Source organism: Ips typographus, linkage group LG1, assembly GCF_016097725.1.
Source record: "Ips typographus isolate SLU linkage group LG1, UJ_Ityp_2.0, whole genome shotgun sequence".
In the NCBI taxonomy this organism is placed as follows: domain Eukaryota; kingdom Metazoa; phylum Arthropoda; class Insecta; order Coleoptera; family Curculionidae; genus Ips; species Ips typographus.
In genome coordinates, this window is record NC_138422.1 from 9,424,642 (window position 1) to 9,450,208 (window position 25,567).

General features: G+C 33.8%; 2 protein-coding genes across 6 annotated transcripts in view; one reads left to right on the forward strand and one right to left on the reverse strand.

Moving 5' to 3' along the window:
• Regnase-1 (zinc finger CCCH-type containing protein regnase 1) overlaps window positions 1–5,957 on the forward strand; it is a 28,982-nt gene extending 23,025 nt beyond the window's left edge. For 2 of the 4 annotated variants that reach the window (XM_081986504.1, XM_081986521.1), the window contains exon 9: window positions 1,782–5,957. In XM_081986504.1, the coding sequence (XP_081842630.1) occupies window positions 1,782–2,024 (243 nt within the window). In that variant the 3' untranslated portion in view covers window positions 2,025–5,957. The remainder of the gene's footprint in view (window positions 1–1,781) is intronic. The other 2 variants (XR_014179243.1, XM_081986514.1) reach the window with 2 other exon arrangements.
• SCAR (wiskott-Aldrich syndrome protein family member 3 SCAR) lies at window positions 5,951–25,439 on the reverse strand. Of its 2 annotated transcripts, none has more exons than XM_081986543.1 (8): window positions 25,135–25,439; window positions 16,554–16,787; window positions 16,299–16,491; window positions 15,369–15,577; window positions 14,883–15,254; window positions 14,571–14,781; window positions 11,255–11,674; window positions 5,951–7,092 (listed from the first exon to the last, which is right to left on the reverse strand). In XM_081986543.1, exons 2-8 carry the CDS (start codon window positions 16,694–16,696, stop codon window positions 6,895–6,897), a joined length of 1,746 nt encoding a protein of 581 aa, XP_081842669.1. In that variant the 5' UTR covers window positions 16,697–16,787; window positions 25,135–25,439; the 3' UTR covers window positions 5,951–6,894. The 2 variants fall into 2 exon arrangements, with proteins under 2 accessions (XP_081842669.1, XP_081842660.1); XM_081986534.1 differs by having other exon boundaries at window positions 14,883–15,263; window positions 25,135–25,434.
• Window positions 25,440–25,567: the final 128 nt, after the last annotated feature.

Here is a 25,567-nt window from a genome sequence, read left to right on the forward strand (position 1 = left end):
TTAGAAAATATAAGTTGCATCTCAGAACTTAAAAATTGTATTTCAGTATCGTAAATTTGATTTTAGAAAGCGTGAGTTGGATTTCAGATTAGTCTCTTGTATTTCAGAAAAGGTCTGTTGGATATTAGAATAGTTATTTTAATTTCAGAATTTGTCACGTGTATTTTGAAAAAAGTTATTTCAATTTCAGAATTTTATTATGTTTCTGTGTGTTTATTAGTCCATTTTTTTAATTTAATATCAGCGAATTGTTCTATATGTAGTAACAATTACGAGTTACAAAACGCCAACAAGAATAACTTTGTCAATTAATACAAAATTTACATCCAAACTGGCATATCTTCATTTGCTAAAACAAATATTAATATGAAGATTTCTGATATACAACTTTAATTTTCCAAATTACAAATAACCGGGTCAAAAATCCGACTGATCTTTTCTAAAATTCAAGAAACTGTTCTAAAATACAATTTGCAATTTCTAAAATCAAAGTTATTATTCTAATATTGAATGTACCGTTTCCGAAATACAAGTGATATTTCTAAAATCCATCACATGGTTTCTAAAATTCAACTGATGCTTTCTAAATTACATATGTAAATGGTGTACTGATTTTGTCTTGTTTATCTCAATCGACATATTGTAGCGTTTCGCTGTCAGGTAGAATTGATGAAGTAGTCTCTGCAGCTCATCTTCGTTTTCTGATATAATTACTGCGTCATCCGCGTAGCACAATATTGTTATTTCTCCTCTGTTAGTTCTGTAACCATGCCCCGCGTTTTAAACGTCTTTTATTATTTCGTTCATGATTAGGTTAAAGAGTACCGAGCTTAGAGAGTTTCCCTGTCTTATTCCTGTTGATATGAGCACTTCTTGGGTCAGGCTGTTGTTCACAAGTATTCTGGTCGTTGTATTGGTGTTCAAGTTTTCAATAGTCTTACTATTTCTTCCGGACTGATGTCCCGTCCTATATGAGCTAGACAATTTATCACTTTTGAATCATGAAACTTAATCTGTTATCAGCGCCCAAGCCGATTTTGGTCAATAAAACTCAAAGAAAGGATGAATGTTTAAATGTTAATATTTGTTCTACATTTTAACAAAATAACGATTATCTGAAAAACTATAAAGTTTGGCGTATTGAAATAATGAAAATATTAATGAAATAACCTTTTATTTTCAACGTAGATTCTGAAAATAAAGTAATATACTAGGTGTTCCATTTGAAAAAACATGACTTTGATACTTTTTCTGCATTTGGGAGAACCGGTAGATCTTGAAGATATTTTTAAAAGATACCTCCAATAGGTCTATATCCATCCCAGAATCGAAACTTTTTTGAAAGTGAATAGTTTAGTCACAATCTTCCGTGTCGAATAATGTGAAAAACCCTGTTTACTTGTGAGTCTTGAAGTGGAGTTTAATGGCAATACAGTCTCATAAAAATCATATAACGAGGGTCAAATATGTACTCCGTGCGAATCTAAGGAAAACACTTACTGTTAACTTCAACATTTCGAATTCCGAAATATAGTCAGAAACCCCAAATTGTGATCTTGAAGTATTTAGAGCAAATGGTTTTTAAATTATAACCAGAAAAATCATCTTCAGAGAGCTCACTTTAAAAAGGGCTCTTTTAACACACTTAAGGACATATTACAAGGACTATTTTTTATTTAATATTGCTCGTAGAACATAGTTAATGTATGAAACCCTGATTTCTGGACACCTTGTATACAAAAATTGTACAGTTGTCCTAGGCTAATCCAAATTTTTTTTAGCAGACACCACCAGTCCGTCATATGCACCGCATGTCCAGTTGTTCGGACACGCAACTAAACCTGTGGCAAGGCCAATGGAATCCTATAGGAACTCAGGAGGACGCGCGCAGGAAGCTCCACTACCATTTGGCGGCGATTTTTCCCGAGGAACAGGTAATTCAGGCCATGCAAATGTATCCGGACGAGACGAACGCTCAAAAAATTTGCGCGGCTATTTTGGCTATGTTTCCTACGAAATCGTAGTTTGATGTAGATTAGATTAGTTTAGGGAAAGAGAAGATGAATGCGACTGTATTTGACAAAAAAAGGGTAAAAATTGATTGAGTGGGGAGGAAATACAGTCCTTGTCATATTTTTTTGTTTGGAAAGTAGATTTTGCTGATATTAGGTCGAGGGGTGATGTAAATGACGACATTAATTTATAAAGACCAACACAATTGTGATTTTTGATATTTTGTGACAGTTCAGTATAAATATGTTACTGATTTGCGTCATATTTTGAGAGAGGACGTTAACGGACAGGACTTTATTGATATTTTAGTGCGACCGTCATTTTTGTGGTATACCAATGATTTGTTGAGATATTAAATAGTGTTTTTTTAATCAATGCTCAGATAATGTAAATCCTGATTTATGGTCAATTGCACCAACGAATTTGTAAGTTGAGTTGTGTGTGATATTTTACACTTGAACTGTCACATTCAAACTCCACTTAGCTTAAAAATACGTTGGTGCAATTGACCACGTAGGTTCCATAAAATAATTTTACCGCATTCGATGTAAAAAAGTTCCCCTTTTCCACACAACAAGTGCAAAAACATTTTTCAAACGACTGCCAATGCACACTATGGCCGCATTCGTTTTCTAGCTCCATGGAGCGAGCAGAGCGTTTTTGACGTCACAATGACGTAGTTTGACAGTTGGTCAAATTATAGTTTTCACAAATTAGGTCATCGTGACGTCAAAAAAGCTCTGCTAGCTCCATGGTGCGTGAAAACGAATGCGGCCTATGTTAACTGGACTTGTATTACACTCAATTTAACAGATACAGAAATTTCAAAATTATTCATGGGACATCAATGGTATGAAGAGCAAATCAATGATTTTGAAAAAAACCATGAAAATATGAAGAAAACTGCTGGAATATGACAGTTTGATTGATATCACGTGACCAACTAATGATGTCAAATTCGGCAAACTAACACATGGCATTTTGTAAAAATCAAAAACTGTAACTTTGAAATTTCTTTTACGATCTTTATAGTATTAATCTGGGTTGGTTCAAATGAAAACTATTCTACCACCTAGCACAAAGTATGACTACTGAATGATTTAAGAGATTTTTATTTATTGACGGTCGCATTTTTTTTAGACGCATTGTGTAGTTAAACCATGGACTAAATGATAAGTACAGACAACCAGCGCAATGTAATTAAAGTGGCACCCAAAAAGGAAGTCGTTGACGCTTCAACGGCTTCCGAATGTATTTCGGCCGCTTCAGTTCTAGGTAAACTCTAAGAGATGGCGCTAATACAGCTCGTCATTGCAGACATAATTGCCAACAATTGCAGTATTTCCTATAATCCGCTTTCTTCAGAAGTCACAGGACTCTTTTTTAACGTCAAAACAGAATCCTGAAGTTAACGTGACCGTTTATTTAGTTTTAAACTGATCCACTAAATCACGTATCTATTTGTAAGATTAAAATGTCATATTTAACGTCACGTGACAGTTTTTATGTTTAGACAATTTTTTTTTCAAATCTCGTGACTTTTTTAACGTCAAAACAGATCCTAAAGGTCACGTGACTCTTTTAAGATTAAAAATGGAATTTATAATGTCACATGACAGTTTTCAATGTCAAAATGTCATTTGAAGATCACGCAATCGTTTTTCAGTTTAAACTGATATTTTTAAAGAAACGTGACCCTCTTTACAGTGCAAATGGCCACGTGACTGTTTTAGATGTCAAAGTATTATTTGAAGAGTCACCTGACTCCTTATAATGTGCAACAGTCATGTGACGATTTTCAATAATCAAACATTTTTTTAAGTCACGTGACTGTAAATAGCGACATAAAGTTTAAAGGGTCACGTGACCGTTTTTCAGTTTGAACTGAGATTTTTTAAATTACGTGACGCCTTTTAATGTTTTAATGGTCACGTGACCATTTTCAATACTCAATTTTTTTTAGCCCACGTGATTCTTTTTTAACTTCAAAACGGATCCTAAAGATCACGTGACTCTTTTAAGATTAAAAATAGATTTTATAATGTCACATGACAGTTTTGAATGTCAAAATGTTATTTAAAGGATCACATGCTCGTTTTTCAGTTTAAACTGATATTTTTAAAGACACGTGACCCTCTTTACAGTGCAAATGGCCACGTGACAATTTTCAATTATGTTAACGTCAAAACGTAATCTTAAAGGTCACGTGACTCTTTTAAGATTAAAAATAGGTTTTATAATGTCACATGACAGTTTTGAATGTCAAAATGTTATTTAAAGGATCACATGCTCGTTTTTCAGTTTAAACTGATATTTTTAAAGACACGTGACCCTCTTTACAGTGCAAATGGCCACGTGACAATTTTCAATTATGTTAACGTCAAAACGTAATCTTAAAGGTCACGTGACTCTTTTAAGATTAAAAATAGGTTTTATAATGTCACATGACAGTTTTGAATGTCAAAATGTTATTTAAATGACCACATGCTCGTTTTTCAGTTTAAACTGATATTTTTAAAGACACACGTTACTCTCTTTATAACGCATTTTCAATTAAAAACGTGTTCACGTCAAACCGGAATTCTAAAGGTAACGTGACTGTTTTAGATGTTAAAAACATTATTTAAAGAGTCACGTGACTCTTTTCAATACTCAAACAAGATCACGTGACTGTAAATGACAAAATATTATTTGACGGGTCATGTGACTATTTTCAATAATTAAATTTAATTTTTGTGATTAAGATTACGTGACCGTTTTTTACTTTTAAACTCATCTCGTGACACATTTTAAGGTACAAATGGTCACGTGACTGTTTTAAGATTAAACACGGAATTCATAATGTATTAAGTATAAAATGACCCTTGATAAATATTAAAAATAAACTAATAACAAATAACTAAACTAAAAATACAACGAAGTGAAACACAATAACCAAAGAAAACACACACAAAATCTGTTATTTTTTTCCTAGAAACAAAACAAAAAATGTGATTGGTCAAGTAGACAACGCCGCGTTAAAACTGATGTTTTCCAACAGTCAAAAAATCGGAATTGCTGCATCTGGCTTTAAAATTACGCGAATATGCGTTTAGTGGTGCCATCTCATGTTGCTTATTTAAATTAATTTTCAGTTCCACTGCCACTGTTGGACTATACTTACCATTTAGTCCATGGTTAAACCTTTTTTTAGTAATGTAGTTCTTAATCAGTTAGTATTTAACCTTCACATTGAAGTCATGGTGGTAAAACGCATGAGTTTTCGTTGTTTGAATTATTAAACTATTATATCGTAATGTAGTATGAATTACACAGGAATATTGTATTTTTTAGCCGTTGCCACGACGCGAATAATTATTACGATTTTGTTCGGGCGTTTTAAAGGATTATTTGATTTTGTTATGTTTCTTTTTTTTTGTGCAAATAATTTTTTAACGCCCTGTGGTTATGTTATTTCCACTCGATACTGTGTATCTCTAGTAAAATTGTTGCAATTTTTGAATTATTATTATTATATAGTCCTTAAATAATGTAGTTGATATTAAATGTGTATACATTTGATATTTTAACGTTGTGAGTAATATTCAGGGTGACCCATTAAATTTTACTTATTAACACTCAAGTAACTATATTGTCATGTAAAAGCATTTTAACTTTTTTTTGTTACCCTGTATAAAAGTTTAATATTAATTTAGTTTTTAATCATACGTTGCAGGTTGTTGTTTTTGTGCCAATTTGATTTTAAACAAATACTCAAAAAGTGTTTTTAAAGTTCCACAGCACAAATTGTTTTGTTGCTTAAGCCTCTAACTTTTATTAATAACAACAAAAGTTGTACATTAAAGTGTTTTATTATTTATGCCGTATTTGAAATTTTATAGTTTTATATTTTTGTTGTTAACAATTACTATTTATTTTCTAATTAAAAATACGTGTAAAAATTGTGGTTGAATTTTATTATCTGTCCCGTTATAGTCGTCTATTGTTCACTTGCACAATAGGAAGAACAAAATTGCTCGATAATTACGCTATATCTGATATAGTTATTAATATACAAATTTTTAGAATGTAATTTAACTTAAAGAGCATTTGCAGTAGTATAGTACGAGTTATTACAGCGATACACATTTCACTATACAAATTGAAAACTGATATACATTTAATTATTATTAATATCGAGGGTATTTTTCTCATCCTAGCCTATTGTAAATATACAAAATGTAAACAGAAAAAATACACTATGTACAATAAATAAAAAAAGCTCTTTAAAAGCCAATAAACACATTGGTTGCCATTATATATTTTAATACTGTAGATTTGGCATACACTATTTGGAATTAATTTAATTGCTACGTTAAAGCGTTGCTATAAAACCGGCTCCATTGAACCAAACGACCATACACTTGAGCATACAAAAATATCTTTCTCAACTTACCTTACCCTTTGATTTTCAGTGCAGATTTATTTGTGGCCAGTACAGGGTGAACTACGCTAGACTGCTTCGATTCATTATAAAAAGAAACTGTCTTGTGAAAAATTTTACGCTAATTTTTCAGAAAATCTTTATAAAAATCATAAAATTTACGATGATTTGGTGGAAAAACCACACTTGGTTGAATTCTACATTCTATTTTGTCGTCCACCCTGTAAATCAAGATGTAGACCTTTATAATCATGACGACCATATGCGTCCTTAAATTCTCGACAACATTGCAACTTTTTACCCAATTAAAACAATTATTTCACTTTAAAATTATTGCATCATCAAGAATTAATTGTAGTAGCAGTAAAAACCCAGAAAATGAACCCACTTTCACCCGATAATGGAATTTAAAAAACTCGTTGACTGACTTCCGTCGACTTCCTGGTCGAAGCCTCGTGTCACGCCGACGTTTCGTTTTCGCCCCAGCCCTCAGAATCGCATTCTGAATCGCTTCCAGACTCTGAATCGCTGAACTCGACAGCGACGCGTCGCGCCAATATGCTGGCCACGTCGTGCAAACCGTTTACGCCTCGGTCCACTTCTTGTCGTTGTTCGCTTTTTTCGACTTTGCGCAGTTTGATGCCGTCTCTTATTGCCTGAAACGAAAAACACATAAATTTATGTTGGATCAATTAAAAATTTCATCAAATCAATGATTTTTACTTGCAATTTCAGTAATGTTTAAAAGTTATCTCAAACACGACTGAAGCTTAAAATTCCTGAATAGAAGGGTTCTTTCAAATTACTAGGTTTTGTATTCTGTGTTCTTACAGTATTTACACAAACCCAAATAGCGCCCTGACAACGATTTTATCAGCAATTGATTGATAGAATTTATCAGCTTGTGATGTCTGTTTTAGCGTCTCCCTATGTTTGTTTACTGTTAGACATGCATTATTGACTTCATCCTTGTCTATTGTGCACTTTCAGAAAGGGTAAATATCTAAGTGAATGTCTTCCAAAAAAAACATTTAGTGATTAGCGCTTCTATTTCAGTCATTGTCAGTTTGACAACCATCGAAATTTATTTGATTTGTTTACTATTAATTCTTTTCCGTTTCTTTGTGTTGTTAATCATTTATAAAGTTTTCTATTTACCACACCACCACAGTTCTTTTAAGAGCTATTGTTTCTACGCTTTTAACATTCTGTAAGTACTTTCATAATATTATTATTCATATTTTTATTTTTTTTATGTCGGCTGTCACGATCTAACCAAAATTGGCACAATTACTAACCTGTTTTGAAAAAAAAGTGGGAGTGTCTATTATGGTTTTTATTTAGCCATTTGGTTTTTCCTAAATTGGGAATTACTTACTATTACAGTATTTTTTTAGAAAATGCCTGGAAAAATTCTCCACAGACAAGCCCAGCAGTTAATTCCTAACCTTTGTGAATATTTTGAATTGGAAAAAACCAATGGAGGACCTTTAGAAGCTTTATCATCTGTTCAGGAAGAAAATAAGAAATTTTAAGACATATTCTTACTGATGTATTTTTTTGATACTAGAAGGTTGTAGCTGCTTTGAAAATTTCCCGCAAAACTGTTTATTCGATTCGGAAAAAACAAGCAAGTAATCTTATGATTTTCTCACCTAGAAAACGTAAATCGAGATGTTATCGACGGGCCAAGACCACTGATTTATCTGAAAGCATTTAAAATGGATGTTCGAAATACATTATATGATATGTACAACGATAGTATGTTAATAATAGTAAAATATATCTACTTTTGTAAGAAACATCTATTAACATTTCATTGTTTCCAAAGACTGAGATTTTTGGGTTGCATTATAGATTTTTCATAACAATTTCTTGAAACATATTAATAATAAAGTCATAGAAAAATAAAATAAGCATCTAAAATGTTTTCCAGCGAGTTTAAAATAAAATAAGTGGATTGCAACCTGAAAATGAGATATGAGATACTACAGCATCACTCAGAATGTCTTATTGAATTTTTAATTTGTTGTATTTATTTTAGAGAACCATGTAACCATCCAGAACCTAAATCAAGATCTAAAAGTTAAAGAAATACTACATATTGGTGATAACATCTCTGCGAATTTTGGTAAATAAATTAGGTTTCAAATTTAGACGTAATTCTATGATCCAAACGGAGACCTCTCATAAATAAAAAATGATATTTCGGTCAAGATATTTTTGATTTGCTTTGGTATGTTTTAGTGCAAATTTGCAGCCAAAGATCTCTACTTTCTGACTGACAATACACGCAAAATTTTAAACGTGATGAAGCTTTAGACACGCCCTTTTCTATAATATGAACACAACAGGTTTGTTGACGAAAACTTGATTTGATTCATATGATTATAAATGACGTAGCCTTCGTGACGCACGGGTAAACAGTATGATTGCTTCTTGATCGTTTATACCGCAAAGTGTCGATCGACCGAACTACTAGACTAAACAAGGAAAAAGTCAATGACAGTGTTGTCAAAGTTGTAACACAACGTACAGTTGTCAGTTGTACACCCCGCTCAACTCTAAACTCTTAACGTGAACACACAGAATACGTGATCAATGAACATGCATATGTAGCATGTAGGTGCAAAACTTTCTTGTATAACAAAATGTATTGTTTTTGCTTGCTGTTGTTTCATCAAATCATTAGAGTACATAAACATAAAATAAACCTAACCTTACTTGAATTTGATTTGCCGCGATTTTCTATTGGTCTACTAAAGTATGCGTTTACACCACTCCACAGAGCAATGGTTCGTATCAAAATGCCTTGCGTATCAAACATAAAATAGTTCGGTACACATTATGCAGAGTACCAAACCAAAAGTGAACTAGTTTAATATACTAGTTTATTATACACCACTATTTACACCGAAAAGGCTAGAACTTTGATTCGAATATGGTTCGGGGTCAAACGTTACTACGCGTACCAAATTAGAGGTGTAAACTAGACTATTGAATGACTGTTGCAGTGTTGCATGTAATGGGAAAACATTTTGGATTTTTTCATTAATCTTTTAGTGATTATTGTTTGGGTTCATTTTAAATTGCTTTATTCTGTACATCTTTTAAACAATTAAAATTGTCTTTTTAAAGACATTTCTTGATACATCATCTATATCACTATTGAGAAGTTTTGCAAACCAGTTAGTATGAGGGACCAGCCGCTGAACTCCCAATCCTAAGCTTCAGTATTGTCTTTACTGAAATATTTTCAAGAAGAAAACGACAAGGGGGGCCCTCTTATTGATTTATCGTTAGTGCAGAAGGTAGGTACACTTAAATAAAATATAAGTGTAACTATCATCATCAGAGTGCAAAAACACTTTGATAATAACAATAATGTTCTGAAATCTCCCAGGAAATAACGACCCAGACAAAAAACCAAAACTTCTGATTTGCCTGAAAGTAGTAAATGTGATATTCATGACACATCTATCAGATGTATTTTGAAAGTAATAAATCTCTCCTTATTTAACTTGAAAATAATTTTCTTTATTTTTAGAAAACCACAATACAGTGTCAACTTTAAATAATGTATTGAAAGAGGAAAGCATAATTGACACAAGCAACTCTCCTTTGCATCGTTTATTGCCTGTACTAGGTTTCAGATACAAAAAAGATGGAAACAGAAGGTTTTCACAAAAGGAAGGGAATGACACGCAGTCGTCTCCACAATACTCCTACAGACCACAGTATTGTGGAGACGACTGCGTGTCATTCCCTTCCTTTTGTACTTGTACAACTCCACTGAAAGAAAATGGACTACTACTTCTTTTTAGAAGGTTTTCAATTGAAAAATCATATATTGCTTTACTACGGACGAAATTTCTAAGGAAGTACATGGCATATTCTTTTAGTGGTACATACAATCTCACTTTGACAGAAAATGCTCTTTAAAATGCCGCAAAAACAAAGTCTCTACGATTAGCCGTTTCATTTCTTTCAAAGCAAACTTTGGACTACTCCCACCACTTTATTTGAAGAGATAGAAAAAAAAGTTATATAGGAAAATTAGATTATTACTTATTAATTATTTACTATTTTTATTACTATTATTTATGAGATAGTTTTACTTTTATGAGATTTTTACTATACATTTCCATTTAAATTTTCAGAGTATTTGGACATTTTCATTTTAGTGGTATCAAAACGCCGCTCCTTAACGGTGGATTTAGAAAGCTGAACATTATTTTCAGTATTTTCTCTTGGCCACATTTACTAATAAAAACAATTTCTTGTAACCATACTATGTATAGTTTCCGAGAAACAGCCGCGTGCACGGCTTATTGAGACACCCTGTAGAGTTGACAACATACCAAGTTCTCGGCAACAAAACTGCACTGCACTTAGCAAAAATAGTGAATAAAATTTGGAGTTGTTTTTCCAACTGTTCTTTCAATATAAAAAAAAAACTTTTTACATCTCCATTAATGTCAACATTTGTCTATAGAACATTTTCTGCTCATTTTTGCAACTCGTACAAGCCCGATCTGTTTGTAATAGATATTCTATAACACTTTGCATAAAAAACCAAAATTCCTATCAATTTGTGCCAATCGATTGTGACAATGACATCAGTCGCTCCCTGGATGATGAAATGGATGAAATATAATGAAATAATATTAGCTATCATGGTTTATAAAGTGTCAGATATTTATTTTTGGTTGAATTTCCACAAATATTGTATTTTCTCCACCAATACTTTCGGTTCTATTTTTTTTTAAAACTTTAGAACAACATTTTTTTCAAAACCAAATTCATAATCAAACTTACCTTTAACAAATCGTTTCTGGGATCTGCAGGAGGTCCCAATTTACCCATCACTCTATCCTTGACGGGCGTCAATTTAGGTGGACTAGTCAAAGCCTTGATCAGATCCCCATTCATTACTGGACCACTAGGTGGCGCCTGAACATTGTTGCTCGGCATAGGAGGCGGTGGTGGTGGAGGTGGTGCGGCTACGACTTGGGGTGGTGGGCTAACCATTCCCGAAGTTAAACTCACCCCGACCAATGGATTTACAGCACCAACGATCTGTTTAGGCGGTGAAGTTTGTTTCGTTGGTATGACCTGCTCGGTTGGAATGGGCGGCGGTGGTGGTAGATCGTGAATGTGATTGGTAGGCGGCGAGGATATGCGAGCCGGTTCCGGGGAAGTGATAGAGCCTCGGTGTGGACTTTCTGACATGCGTTGCTAAAATTCAAATAGAAAATAATGAATGTGAACGAAATATTATAAACCTAATTTTTGTTATAACAAAATACAAATTGACCTACTAAAAATGTAAAAAATAATTCAACATTTAAAAATGTATAACAGTAAAAGAATTGACAATTTGCAACATGACCCTATGATAGATTAGGAAAAAGTTAAGATGAGCACTCGGACGTCGTTTTGCTTTAACACCACATCACTGTTTCATTCTGAACATATCAAGAATATTACATTTAACAAAAAACTACCAAGCAGGGATTTTTCTCAAAATAATCAATCAGGTATATTGTTACCGTAGCTATGTGGTAAACAACTCACCAATATAAATAAACGTCAGAAAAAGTTAGATCGATATTCATTTCCGGATTAATACATTGAGAAAAATGTCCTCCGGTGAAGAATTGACGTGTACCCCGCCAGAAATACGACAGGCTGCTGACGCATTGCCAGAGAAAAGTAAGCATCGCTACCTAAAAGCTATTGAATTATATAGGAAGTGGTGCGAAGAAAAAAAGGTGAAGAATACCAGTTCCGAAAGTGTACTCTTAGCATATTTTGGAGAACAATCCAGACAAAAGAAGCCGTCCACTTTGTGGGCAATGTACAGTACGATACGAACGATGCTACAAATTGAAGAAAAAACTGATATTTCAAAACATGGGAAACTGCTGGCCTGTCTAAAACGTCAAAATGTGGGCTCCAGGCCCAAAAAATCGAACGTATTTTCTAGGGAAAATATAGAGGAACAAAGCTCCAAATAATCTTCTACCGATAAAGGTAAGATATTTGTGATCTTTAAATAGGTATTTTAAAAAAATAGTGTTTGAGCTTATACAAGTGCACACTTATTATGGTATTGTTACGATTTTCCCGTGGGTTTACACAAAGTCAATTTAACTCAACAATTAATAAATTTATTTACACTTTAAAACACTCTGTACAATAATTAACTCGGCTACTAAAAAAAACACTACTACAATTCCACAACTATTTCACTATTTAAGCGTTACCGCGTTGGCTTCCAGGTGTCGCTTCCTAAGTGTGGCCTACTTTAACACGCGCCCGGCCAGATATTGCGGCGCATCGGTTTCATCGAGTATCGAGCATAGTAGGCCTAAACCGTAACAGTATTATATTCTTCTTATTGTTTTAGGTCGCATTAATAATAGGTGTATCTGGAGCTTGTCGGACGGACGAATTAGTGAAAATGAAAATGTTGGATGTTACTTTTTTTGAAGAAAAACACTACTGATCCAATATGGGTGAAGATCGTTCGAGACTACATAAATTTGAGAGAAAACATAGAAATTGATAGACTTTTTGTTCAGCTTAGAGGAGGAATAGCAAGAAATCACCAATTGGGCACAATACAATAGCTAATTATTCCCAAAAAATTGCTACTTTTTAAGAAGAACCGCCGCTACGTTACTTGCCAACAGTGGAGCAAATGCACTCCAATTAAAAAGGCTGGGAGGAGGATGGAAATCTAGTACTGTGGCAGAAGGTTATGTGGATAGCTCAATGGAGAATAAAACCAAAACTGTCGTTATGCTGTTCCAACGTGCCATGTCTTCTGAAGCTGTTGCAAGTAGTTCAGAAACCTCAGTCATTCAGCAGCAAATTAATTTGTCGACCAAAGAGACAACTGTTGGAGACGCCAGTGCTGGTACTGGCCTAAATATTTCTATAAACACTTATAATAATTCAAATGTAACCATTAATTTCAATAAGTAGTTTGTTTTAGTTTAGATCATGTTAATTTTAGTATTGTAATGTATTATAGGCATTATAACCGTTAGAATGCATACAATTCGAGTTGTAATCCAGGACATTTTTCTCAATTTATTATTTGCGAACTGAATATCGATCCGACTTTATCTGACATTAAAAAAATTTGATTCAATCATCATTTTTTTTTTTCAAAAATATTAACAATCACACAATTTTAGAAGGCGGGAAATGAGGGCGGGAAATGAGGGCCGGATGTGAGGACGGGAAGTAGAGGTGCGCAATATGATACTTCCTAACCTTCAATGACGTTAGTAATGACAGCATTACATATATGGTTGTAAATAAAAGTCATTTTCAATTCAAAAAAAGTCAATATCTCGAAGAGATTGATTCTGTACGGTTTCGAATCTCTTAGTAGCTTTGATTCAAAATACAGACCAAACTTAACTTTTTTCTAATGGTAGAGACATGAATTGTCCTTTTTAAACTTAAGTGTGTCATATGCTGCATTCATTGACACAATAAAACATATCAAAACAGAAATTGACTTTACTGTATTACAGTACTTAATGACTGCGTTTATATCGAGTAAATTGAGTCCGATCAAGTAAACCGCCATAAAATTCTCGATATAAACAACGCAGATTCGGATTGACTAGTCGATCCTAAAAATTAACAGGATTGAAACAGTGAATCCTATTAAAACGCCACTTTTTAAACGAGATATACGGGACTGAATAATCTGGCATTGGACAACTGACGTTAACAAAGACAAATGAACAAAGTAATCACAAAAACAACGCCTATTTTTTGTTTTTTCTTTAGAAAAGACTTATTTTCTGCTTTGACTTTCATTTTAAATTTCATTTGTTGGAGGGAAAACCGAAAACCCTGAAAACGAAAAAAAAGATTTTTTGTCAAAAAGAGAATTTTGTCATCAGTGTCAAGTGTCAGTTCTATTTCTATTTTGTATTTTTTTTATTTTGTTGCTGTCTTGCTCTGATTCTATTGGCTTGTCTATATCGATTGACCAATCCAAACAAAGCTAAATACGAATAAAACGGTATTCAACTTATGATTGTTCCACCCGCTTCAATAATCGTATTAACACACGATATAACGTAGTCAATGAAATGGTAATTACCTGCATGTGGGGTGGCAGACCATTAGGAGGTGGTGAGCTAATTTCAGGTGGAGGCGGCGGGGGCGGCAACTGATCACGTGACGACGGAATACGTCCTCTGGTTGGTGTACCCGCGGTTGGCGTACTTTGATTCGACGGTGGCGCCGGCGGTGGCTGACTAGGTCGAGACTTGGATCGCGTCGGGGTTCCCCCAGAATACAATGACTCCGAACTACAGAAAAAAGATTTGGTAAATAATGTCCAAACTAGTGATTGAAACCATTAAGTCATCACCCACCAAGTAGCAAACGACATTTACAACCAATTTCTTACCTCAAAGGTCCCTGACCATACATTCCATGTTGGTACGGATTCTGGTCCTCATAATTCATCACCTGACTGTTACTCTGGTAAATTGAGGGTGAATGTATGCCATCAGGAACCTCTTGTTCACCCCGTTGGTACGACCTCCGGATCTCAATGGAATTGGGCCTGGGCGGCCTCTGATCCAGACCAGTACCGTAAACATCGGTGTCTTGATGCAGTTGATTTATTTGCTGTGGCGTTCTGTAAATTGTGTTTTGCGGCATGATGTATTCGCCGTGTTCCGTAGCGATTTGTTTGTGCCTTTCTCTCGTATTATGGGGCTGTCTAACTCTCTTCTTATGTGTTCTACCGCCTGGAGCTCCATCGGCTCTAGTACCTCTGTGACCCCTAGAAAGTGTTAATACAAAACCACCCAGAGAAAATAACAGTTTAAGTAACTACACCCCACCAAAAAAAAGCCAAAAAACGTCAAAAAAGAAGCGATTTACATACTTGTTTCTGCCTTTATCGTGAATGGCTTTCTCGGTGTCGTTCAACATTTCCGCCCGCCACAATTCAAAGAAGTAGTTCGGATCTGTGTAGAATTTCAGGCCGTCTTTGCCATCATCACGGTAACAATTGAGTTTATCTAATGGAGGCGGTCGGTCGCATGAATTGTAAGTTTCCAACATGGCTGTTGGCATTGTTGCTCTAGAGAATATCTACAGAAGAAATGTATTATTAAATTACTGTTTTTCTAAAGTGCCAAAGTGTTTTCCTTAATTATTTGTATTAAGAAGACCAAAGAAAGACTACTTATGTTCTCACATCTTTTTCTGACATGCTGTAAAAGGTGAATCAAAAATTGAATGTCACCATGTTCACCTCGGCAGCCAAACATGGTGAGATTCAAGCCAAAAAACTTTAATTTTAAGAGCTACTGTAGCCCTTTTTAATTTAATTTAATTTGTGTAGTTGGCAGATTGATTTGCCGTACATTCAAACAAAATTTACAATGTATTAATCAAATCAGTGAAATCACTTTTAAACTTTTAACATAGGCCTCTCTGTCACCCCTTTATAAAAAGACAAACAGCGTTTCTCCCTCTATCATAAGCTCCTATCTGTCCTAAACATGTTTGAGGGCTTAATAAATATAATGTGGAAAAGGTTGGATGTCTAATTCCCCATCATTAGCTACTACTTCACTGTTAATTTTCATCAAAGGTTACGTCATTTTGTCACGTAATTTGGACGCCTTTTGACGTAATTTTGCTAACTGGGATACCACTGCATTGACAGTTTAAAATAGTAGTTTAGAAGAGGTTTTTGTTGCTTTGTAAGATTTCAAATTGTCACCATGTATATCTAGATATAATAGCCTAAATTCGCCGTCTCATTTCCCACAGATATTATTTACAATATAAAAATGAAGATACTTACTTGTTGATCAAATACAGTAGCACTCTTGAAAGCTTTCCTCATATGAATGTCCTGCAAACTGACTTCTTCTACCGTACTATCCAGTTGAGTAACTTTAACAGCCAACCTGTCAATTCGAGCTTGAAGTGAGTTTGATCTGTCGTTTAACTGCTGCGCGTCCCGCGCTAGTTCACCAAATAAGTCTTCAGCATGCCTGACAAAATCATAGCACAACTCTATAGCACTGTGTCACTAATTAGTGATTGGCAAGCATACCTGGACAGTGACGACAACTGTCGCACTGTATTTGCTAAAGTCCCATTTGTAACGCATTCAAGTTCAGAAGGGATGGGCAAATCCTCAGGCAAGGTTCCACGTGTTATGTGCACCGGCTCGATAACCCGTTTTGGTAAAGGCATCTTTGGAGGGTGTACAAATTACCAATTAATTTTATTAAATCCCTTGATCACTTAGATCTAGTAACAGGAGCGGTGCGTTTATCAATATGACCTGTAACAAACAAACTGTTATGAAAATACCAAAAATTCAGGGAACTAAGATAAGTAATTGACTGTTTCATTGATCAAACACATTAAGTTTGATAAGGACGATTAGTTGGGTGTACACGACACATTTAAATTTACTCCTATGATTTTGATTGTACCATTTATTTGTTTTGTCATCAACTCAATCAATTGTTGATCTAACCACATGAACTAAACATTTATTTTATGTACCTCAAAATAATTAAGTAAACAGTAAACACCAACCATCAGCAATAGTTAATCAAGTCGTTATTACTCTATTGATTATGTTTCAGCTTTGATATGTGCTTCATTATTCATTGTCGCAACATCGTCAGGTCAACTTTTATAGGTCAGTGTAGCATAAACAATATCAAGATTATAGAAATATACAAAACAAAATATTGTTTTTCAACAGTATGTTTATATGTTCAGGTACAGATAAGGATAAATCAATACTACACACCTTTTTTGTTGAACCTGAGTGAGTACTTTTTCTGATATACATACTCACTATGAAATATATTAGATGTATTCAAACCAGCAAGAGGGTGGTTTCATTTTGTGCGTTGTACGCTGTATGTCTTCTTTTAAACCCATATTCCAATAGGTTATGGGCCCAGTCGCGCTGGTGTAGTGAGTTAGTGTTGTGAAGTTGAAATGGAGAGTGAAAAGTTGACAAAGCGAAATATTAAACCATTTAATGGTGAAAAGTATGCTGTATGGAAATTTCGAGTGCGTGCCCTCCTAGCAGAAGAAAATGCATTAAATGTTCTCGACGATGAAGAACCTGATGTGCTTACCGAAAAATGGAAGAAATCGGAGCGTATTGCTAAAGGCATTATTATCGAACATTTAAGTGATCAAATGCTTAGTTTTGCGACTGAAAGTGAAACAGCAAAAGCAATAGTTCAAAAATTGGACTCTATCTATGACCGGAAAAGTTTAGCAACACAACTAGCAATGGAAAAGAAGCTACTAACTTTCAAGTATCGTGGAGATACCCCTTTAGCAAATCACTTCATGTTGTTTGATGAAATGATAGTTGAGCTACAAGCAGCTGGAGCTTCGCTAAATGAAATGAGTAAGATAGCGAGACTTTTGTTAACTCTACCAGCATCGTATGACTCAGTGGTCACCGCAATTCAAACAATGTCGGACGAAAACTTAAGCCTAGGTTTCGTTAAAATTCGCTTGCTGGATTATGAAGTAAAACTTAATAACGAACAAATGGATACCAGTGGAAAAGTGCTTCTATCAAGTACAGACTCTACAAAAAGAAATCAAAAACCTGGTGGTAGCAAAGGAAAATGGAAGAAGTTTAAATCAACCCATCAGCAGAAATTTTCAAGAGCCTTTAAAACTCAGTATCAGAGAAGAGGATATGATGGCCATTCAAAATCCATGAAATGTGATCATTGTGGCAGAAGAAACCACGAGAAGAAAAATTGCTATTACTACAAGAAAACGTTACAAGTACCGGATGAATGTCCTCAAAGGGTGGCTCAAAATACCCTATCGGCCGGAACTAGTGGCAGCTTTGTTTTTGGAGCTGCAACTACATTTTCTGAATTCAATAACAGAACTAATTCAAGGGAAGTTACATTTCTATTAGATTCCGGCGCAACGGATCACTTAGTCAATAGTTTAGACTACTTCTCCACTGTTGTAGATTTGCCGGTACCTCTCAAGATTTCAATTGCAAAGAAAAATGAGAGCATTAGTGCTTTGAAACGAGGATCAATTAACGTCATTACCAATCTGGGAGTTTCTGGCACACTGGAAAATGTTTTGTATGTACCTGATATTCCGTACAACTTACTATCTGTTCGACGAATTCAGGAAGCCGGGATGAGTATTCTGTTTAGTGAAAATGGACAAGTAACAGTAAGAAAGGATGGCGCTATTTTACTTACTGGTAAGTCAAAACAAAATCTAATAGTTGTCGATTTCATTATAAATAACATAAGCTGTAACCAAGTTATTAACGACAAAAATGAATTAGATGCAACTTACCAGTTATGGCATGCAAGAATGGGTCATATTGATAAATTAAAATTTCTTGAAATAAAAAGAAATAATTTATTCTTAAATATGGAACCAATTAAACATATTAACCCATCAGATAAACTTTGTGAAGCATGCATTTATGGTAAACAATTTCGATTGCCTTTTTTCAAAAACACGAGATAGAAGTCATGTAACAAGACCTTTATTTATTGTTCATACTGATGTATGTGGCCCTATAACACCATCAACCATTGATGAAAAAAATTATTTTGTAACATTTATTGACGAGTTTACGCATTATACTGTTGTTTATTTACTTCAAACCAAAAGTGAAGTCTTTAACACCTTTCAAGATTTTTTGGCAAAGAGTGAAAATCACTTTAATTTAAAATTGGCATATTTATATTGTGACAATGGAAAAGAGTATCTGTCTAACGAGTTTAAATCATTTTGTGGGACAAAAGGCATTCAATACCACTTAACCGTACCATATACGCCTCAACAAAATGCGGTTGCTGAACGCATGAACCGAACCTTAACAGAGAAAGCCCGTGCTATGATACATGGAGCTGAATTAGGTAAGGAGTTATGGGGTGAAGCAGTTTTAACTGCTGCTTATTTACTGAATTTAACACCTACCAAGTCTCTTTCTTCAAATAAAACTCCTTTTGAACTTTGGCACAATAAAAAGCCAAAGCTAGACCATTTAAAAATTTTTGGGTCTACTGTCTATGTTCATGACAAGAACAGAAAGAATAAATTTGACAAGAAGTCATATAAAGGTGTTCTTGTAGGCTATACGCCTAGTGGCTATAAGGTACTAAATGTGGAAACGAACAACTTTGTTATAGTTCGTGACATTATTGTCGATGAAGTAAATTTCAAAACTTCAAGGCCTACCTCACAAAATGATTCTGATCTAAATGATTTAGTTGTCAAAAGACAGAAACAAAATCATATCAATGTCGATGAAAGCAATGATTTAATAGAAGTTGCTAATAAATTTGATGTCTCAAAATCAGATGACATAACTATTAGTACGAACTCTTTTCCGGACACACCCAATTTACGGAGAAGTGCACGACTCAAAGGCAAACCAATTGTCTCTTATAATGAAAATGACAGCATATTAAACAACTGTTATATAAGTGCTCAATCTGTAATTGGCGATGTACCACAATCCTATGCGGAAGTAAAAAACCGCGATGATAGAGATCAGTGGGAGAAAGCGATAAATGATGAATATAAATCGCTAATTGAAAATAATACTTGGACAATAATACCTCGTCCAAATGACAAAAATATTGTCAGTTGTAAGTGGGTGTTTGCAATAAAACGAAATGCTAATTCTGTACGATATAAGGCAAGGCTGGTAGCAAGAGGTTTTAGTCAACAGTATTATTTAGACTACTTTGAAACTTTTGCACCGGTTGCTAGAATTACAACATTTAGAATAATTGTGGCTTTTGCAAATCAGTATAACCTGTTAATACACCAAATGGATGTAAAAACCGCTTTTCTAAATGGCGAACTCCATGAAGAAATTTATATGATGATACCTGAAGGTGTTAAAGCAAAAGAAAACCATGTATGCAAATTAAATAAAGCGCTCTATGGACTAAAGCAAGCAGCCCGTTGTTGGTTCCAACATTTTGACACTCTAATAAAAGAACTTGGTTTTGAAAGTTCATCTGTCGATAGATGTTTATATATTTTAGATAAAGGAAACATCTCTGAAAATATTTATCTATTGCTTTATGTTGACGATATCATAATTGTGACTTATAAAATTGATATTTTAAACAAATTTAAACATTACTTACAAAAGCAATTTTCAATGACTGACTTGGAAGAGATCAAAATGTTTTTAGGGATAAGAGTCAATAGAATAAACAACATAATTACCTTAGATCAAACTAACTATCTTGAAGGTGTTTTAAGTAAGTTTAATATGACTGAATGTAACCCAATAAATACACCTTTACCAACAAAGTTAGATTATGTAGCATTAAATAAAGATGAGTTTTATGATGCACCATGTAAAAATCTTATAGGTTGCTTGATGTATGCAATGCTGTGTACTCGTCCAGATTTATGTATGGCTGTAAATATTTTAAGTCGTTACCAAACGAAAAACAATAAAGAGCTGTGGCAAAATCTTAAACGAATATTAAGGTATATTAAAGGATCAATAAACTTAAAGCTAGTATATAAAAGAAATGATTTTAAAAATATTTTATATGGATATGTTGATGCTGATTGGGCAAATGATCAGTTAGATCGTAAAAGCACCACTGGCTATATCTTTAAACTGTTTGATCAAAATACAATATGCTGGAATACCAAGCGACAAAACTCAGTAGCAACTTCATCTACTGAAGCTGAGTATATGGCCCTTTATGAGGGAATTAAAGAAGCTTGTTGGTTGAAAAGTCTTTTAAACAGCATAAAGTTGGAAATTTTAAATCCAATAATTATCTTTGAAGATAATAATGGATGCATTGCTATCGCAAATAATCCAACAGATCACAAGAGATCAAAACATATTGATGTAAAATATCATTTCTCTAGGGATAAAATAGCCCAAAAGGAAATAATGCTTAAATATATCTCTACAGATAAACAACTAGCTGATCCATTTACAAAGCCACTTCCTGCAGTACAGTTTCAAAAGTTGAGAAATGAATTCAATTTAATATTATGAATTTAAGATAAACTTTGATATAACTGATTGATTTATGCTTGTTCACATTGTGATTATAGTTTTTGTTTTGTTTATTAAAGTTAAAAAATTATATTATTAATTAAGTTAAACAGTTGATTTGAATTGTTAAAACTGTATTATTATGATCTAATTGGGTTTTTCTGAGGTTTCCCCAATTCTTAGCAACAAATGTTGGATCATTGTATTTTTCCTCAGATTAAAAATTATAAAGCTGGTTTAACTATAGATAGTTAATTAGACTAGAATTTTTGTTTTGAGTGGGAGTATAGAAATATACAAAACAAAATATTGTTTTTCAACAGTATGTTTATATGTTCAGGTACAGATAAGGATAAATCAATACTACACACCTTTTTTGTTGAACCTGAGTGAGTACTTTTTCTGATATACATACTCACTATGAAATATATTAGATGTATTCAAACCAGCAAGAGGGTGGTTTCATTTTGTGCGTTGTACGCTGTATGTCTTCTTTTAAACCCATATTCCAATAAAGATCAACCCAACACCAAACAACACAAACAAAAAATATAACAAAGCCTTCTAAAGTGGATTACAGGAGATTCCACTAATTCCAGCCTTAAAGTAGCGTTCAGCAGCAACTCAAGAGTCAAAAAACAAACAAAAAATATTACAGCATTTGATTTTCGAGTTACAAGCATATGAAGTTTTAGATAAGCTTACTAATACAGGTAATATCCTGCAGGGAGGACTCTAAGAATACAGCAAATTAATTTTTTTTTAATGGCCTTTAAGTTATTAGGGAATTCCTACTACTATCCTATCCTACTACTTATTTCAGAGTTTTGGTCTAGAGCGTTTTTGCTGAGTGTTTTTGTTAGTTATATGAGGGTTTTATTTGGGCTTTTGCTGTTTTTTCCTGTCCCTAGGGCATCAACAACTGACTGTTCAACAATGGATATGGCTACTGACATATGCTAAGGATTTGGCAAGTTCCAGTTTCAGTTATAATTTATACTAGTATCAGTGTAAACAACTTTCGTACCAGGGAATAACTTGCTGAGTGTTTCAACAAACTTAAAACATTAGACACTTGCTGAAATCATTGCTAACATTTGCACTGAAATCATCTATGAATAAACTAAGACCCTACCTATAAAAGCCTGATATCATCCTTCTGGCCGATCAGGTGTAATAATTATAATCCACTACCATACATCACTTCCTATACATAAAACCAAACACCAGCACTTAAAGAATTCTAATAAATCTTATCGACGTGTATCGCACGCGTCGCTTCTATGGGTTGTAAATGGCCAATACCAGTCTTTTAACAATCATTAGCAATGACAACCAAGAGGAAGTAAGGTATTAACCCGCGCATTTAAATGTGGTTCACTGCAATTTACAACTTAAACTTACCGACTCAAAAACAATGCTACCGTTTAAAATTATCCCAAGGAAAGAGTGAAAATAAAATAAGCAACTGGCATTACATGTATAAAACACATGGCGCTATTATTTTAATATGTAATAAATAGATCGTTCACTGGGTGTATGGTGAAAAAACGTAGTGCTAACGGCATCCTATCCTCATTATCTAACATGAGGAAGTGAGTCAGTATTAACCAAACTACTTAAACATTGTTTGGATTCAGTCTAAGCTAATTTGAAAATTAACTGATGCAGCGAATATAATATGTATAATTGATAGAAACCCAAGTATTAAAATAAAATACTGTTTATTAAAGTATACTAGCAAATATGTAAATGTTTGCAGTAGTGCTTAACCTTGATGATTTCTGTTTAACTATTCAATTACCCTGTTAGTTTAAACAAAACTGTATGTTTAATACATAATACTTAAACGTTTTTATTTAAAAATAATGCCTACACATTGTATGGATAAGCTTTGTAACTACATAATTACATAACCTATTTTTATGTGTAATTCAATTTAAAGTAAAGTTAAATATGCATTTGTACAGGTATTTTCATTTCATAAAAAGCTAATTTCTTTCTACTATACCTCACATTCATTTTATTCAAAACTGGACTTTTGTTTTCTTGTCTTGTAATGTAAAAAAAGTAATATTTAATATGTTTGGTTGCAGGATTCTATACTGTACAGGGGTGGGCATAAGTCACCTGGCAGCCTTGAAAACAGTTCATGCCTCAGACCCACCACTCTCGCTCGGATTTCAGGTGAATTTTTGCAAATTTGCCAGGTGACTTATGCCCACCCCTGTATACAGGTCACCTGGCAAATTTTGGCAATTTTGGCAATTGATTGGTTTCAATATACAGGGGTGGGCATAAGTCACCTGGCAAATTTGCAAAAATTCACCCGAAATCCGAGCGAGAGTGGTGGGTCTGACGCATGAACTGTTTTCAAGGCTGCCAGGTGACTTATGCCCACCCCTGTATATTGAAACCAATCAACATTTGGGATTTGGATCAATCATCAATAGTGGAGCAGAATGACAAAGCAGTGCACATACTAAAAAATACAATTTTTTCTCAAAAATGGCTATCAGAAGAAAAAAAATGATTACAGTTTAACAATAAGCTCCCCAGAAATATTAATCCATTGAAAATTGATTCTAATTCAGGGGATTCTAGTACAGGGTAGTTAGAAATTACTAATTTTGTCATGAGCAATAAGAACCTTAACAGTGTTTTTTAATGTAAAACCCTGTATATTATTACCTAAAATGAGAGGTCATTAAAATTGCTCTGAAATGATACACTATCCTTAGACATTTCAATACTAGTTGTTCCCAAGAACACAATTTACAAGAAAAACTTGAAAAACCAAAACATTTTTGAACATAAACACCAACTTTAATTTTTTAATAGTTTGGTTGTGGCCATGGGTTTTATAAAGCACACACTAGTGCCAAAATTGTGTTGAATTCCTGAATTGAAGAAGTAGGTATTCTATCTTTTATCTAAGCCTGAAATGAGTAATAATTAATATTAATTCTCTAAACCATGTAATTGTAGAGATAGTTTGGCAGGTCAGATATAAGTTTTTTCTTGATTTGTATGTTTGATGCGCTTTACAGAAAAACTACTTGTATTTCAATCTTTAAATCTGACATACCATACTGTCTAAAAGCTTATACTGATTACACCAATAAACAATCCCACTGTATCTCTGGATTGATAAAACAGAAAAACAAGAACAGTGAATATTATTAACATATGGGGTAAACCTTATCAATTTCACCTTGATGATACAAACAAACTACATTAAAATCTCATTTCCTGTTAAAGCTGTATTTAGAGTTAGTCACTGTTATCTCTAGTTACCTAACTCCTATCAATTTACAGAGAAAATAGATTATTAAAATAATGCCCAAAGAAAAGCAAAGCCAAACCCAAAAGTCAATATTATGACTTCCCCCTAGTCTAGGTTTGGCATTTAAATATTTGAAAGATGCACAATGAATTGGATCAATAAACTAAACAAATTTTAAAAGCTTTCATTAATTAGACCTAGTTGTCGGCACTGCAACAGTTATTTTTGCCAGGGTATGCCATAATCTTTTGCAATAAAATTAAAATGTCAAACATGATGCAAAAGGTGAAGAGGCCAACAAAACATACAAGACTGGAATTGTCCGTTACTTACCATTATAAAGTCTTCAACTTCACATCCGCATTCAAAATATACGCACACAACTTGGTTACACAAGAAAATTGATAATTTTTATTTAACTTCACAGGAATAATCGGAAAAAATCACTGAAAATGGCGAAACGTAACACCCACCATCGAATGCATTGAACAACCGATTCGATATTGGATTACGCAGACGCAACGTTGCCACAGTTACGTCAATAATCGGAAATAATTGATAACCTCACCAATTTTAGTTTAGAAGTTGCGTTAATAAATATTTTGTTAAAACGGCCGTTTAAATGATTGAAATTTGTTTGCTTTTTATGCCTCTATTGTTTACTTTTCACGAAAATGTTTTTAAAAAGTTAAACTTACTTCATTGTTTTCCCGAGTAATGAGATAAAGCGATACATCTGACATTGCCGCGACAGCCCCCCTGGTAC

Bases quoted from the DNA above. Each gene is read 5' to 3' on its own strand.
- SCAR (XM_081986534.1), bottom strand. From the start codon at position 16,696: ATGCCTTTACCAAAACGGGTTATCGAGCCGGTGCACATAACACGTGGA. The intron at 14,782-14,882 runs GTAAGAAATTGG...TTTTTTCTGTAG, and splicing joins TATGGTCAGGGACCTTTGAG to TTCGGAGTCATTGTATTCTG. The intron at 11,675-14,570 runs GTAATTACCATT...TTTGAATTTTAG, and splicing joins GTCTGCCACCCCACATGCAG to CAACGCATGTCAGAAAGTCC.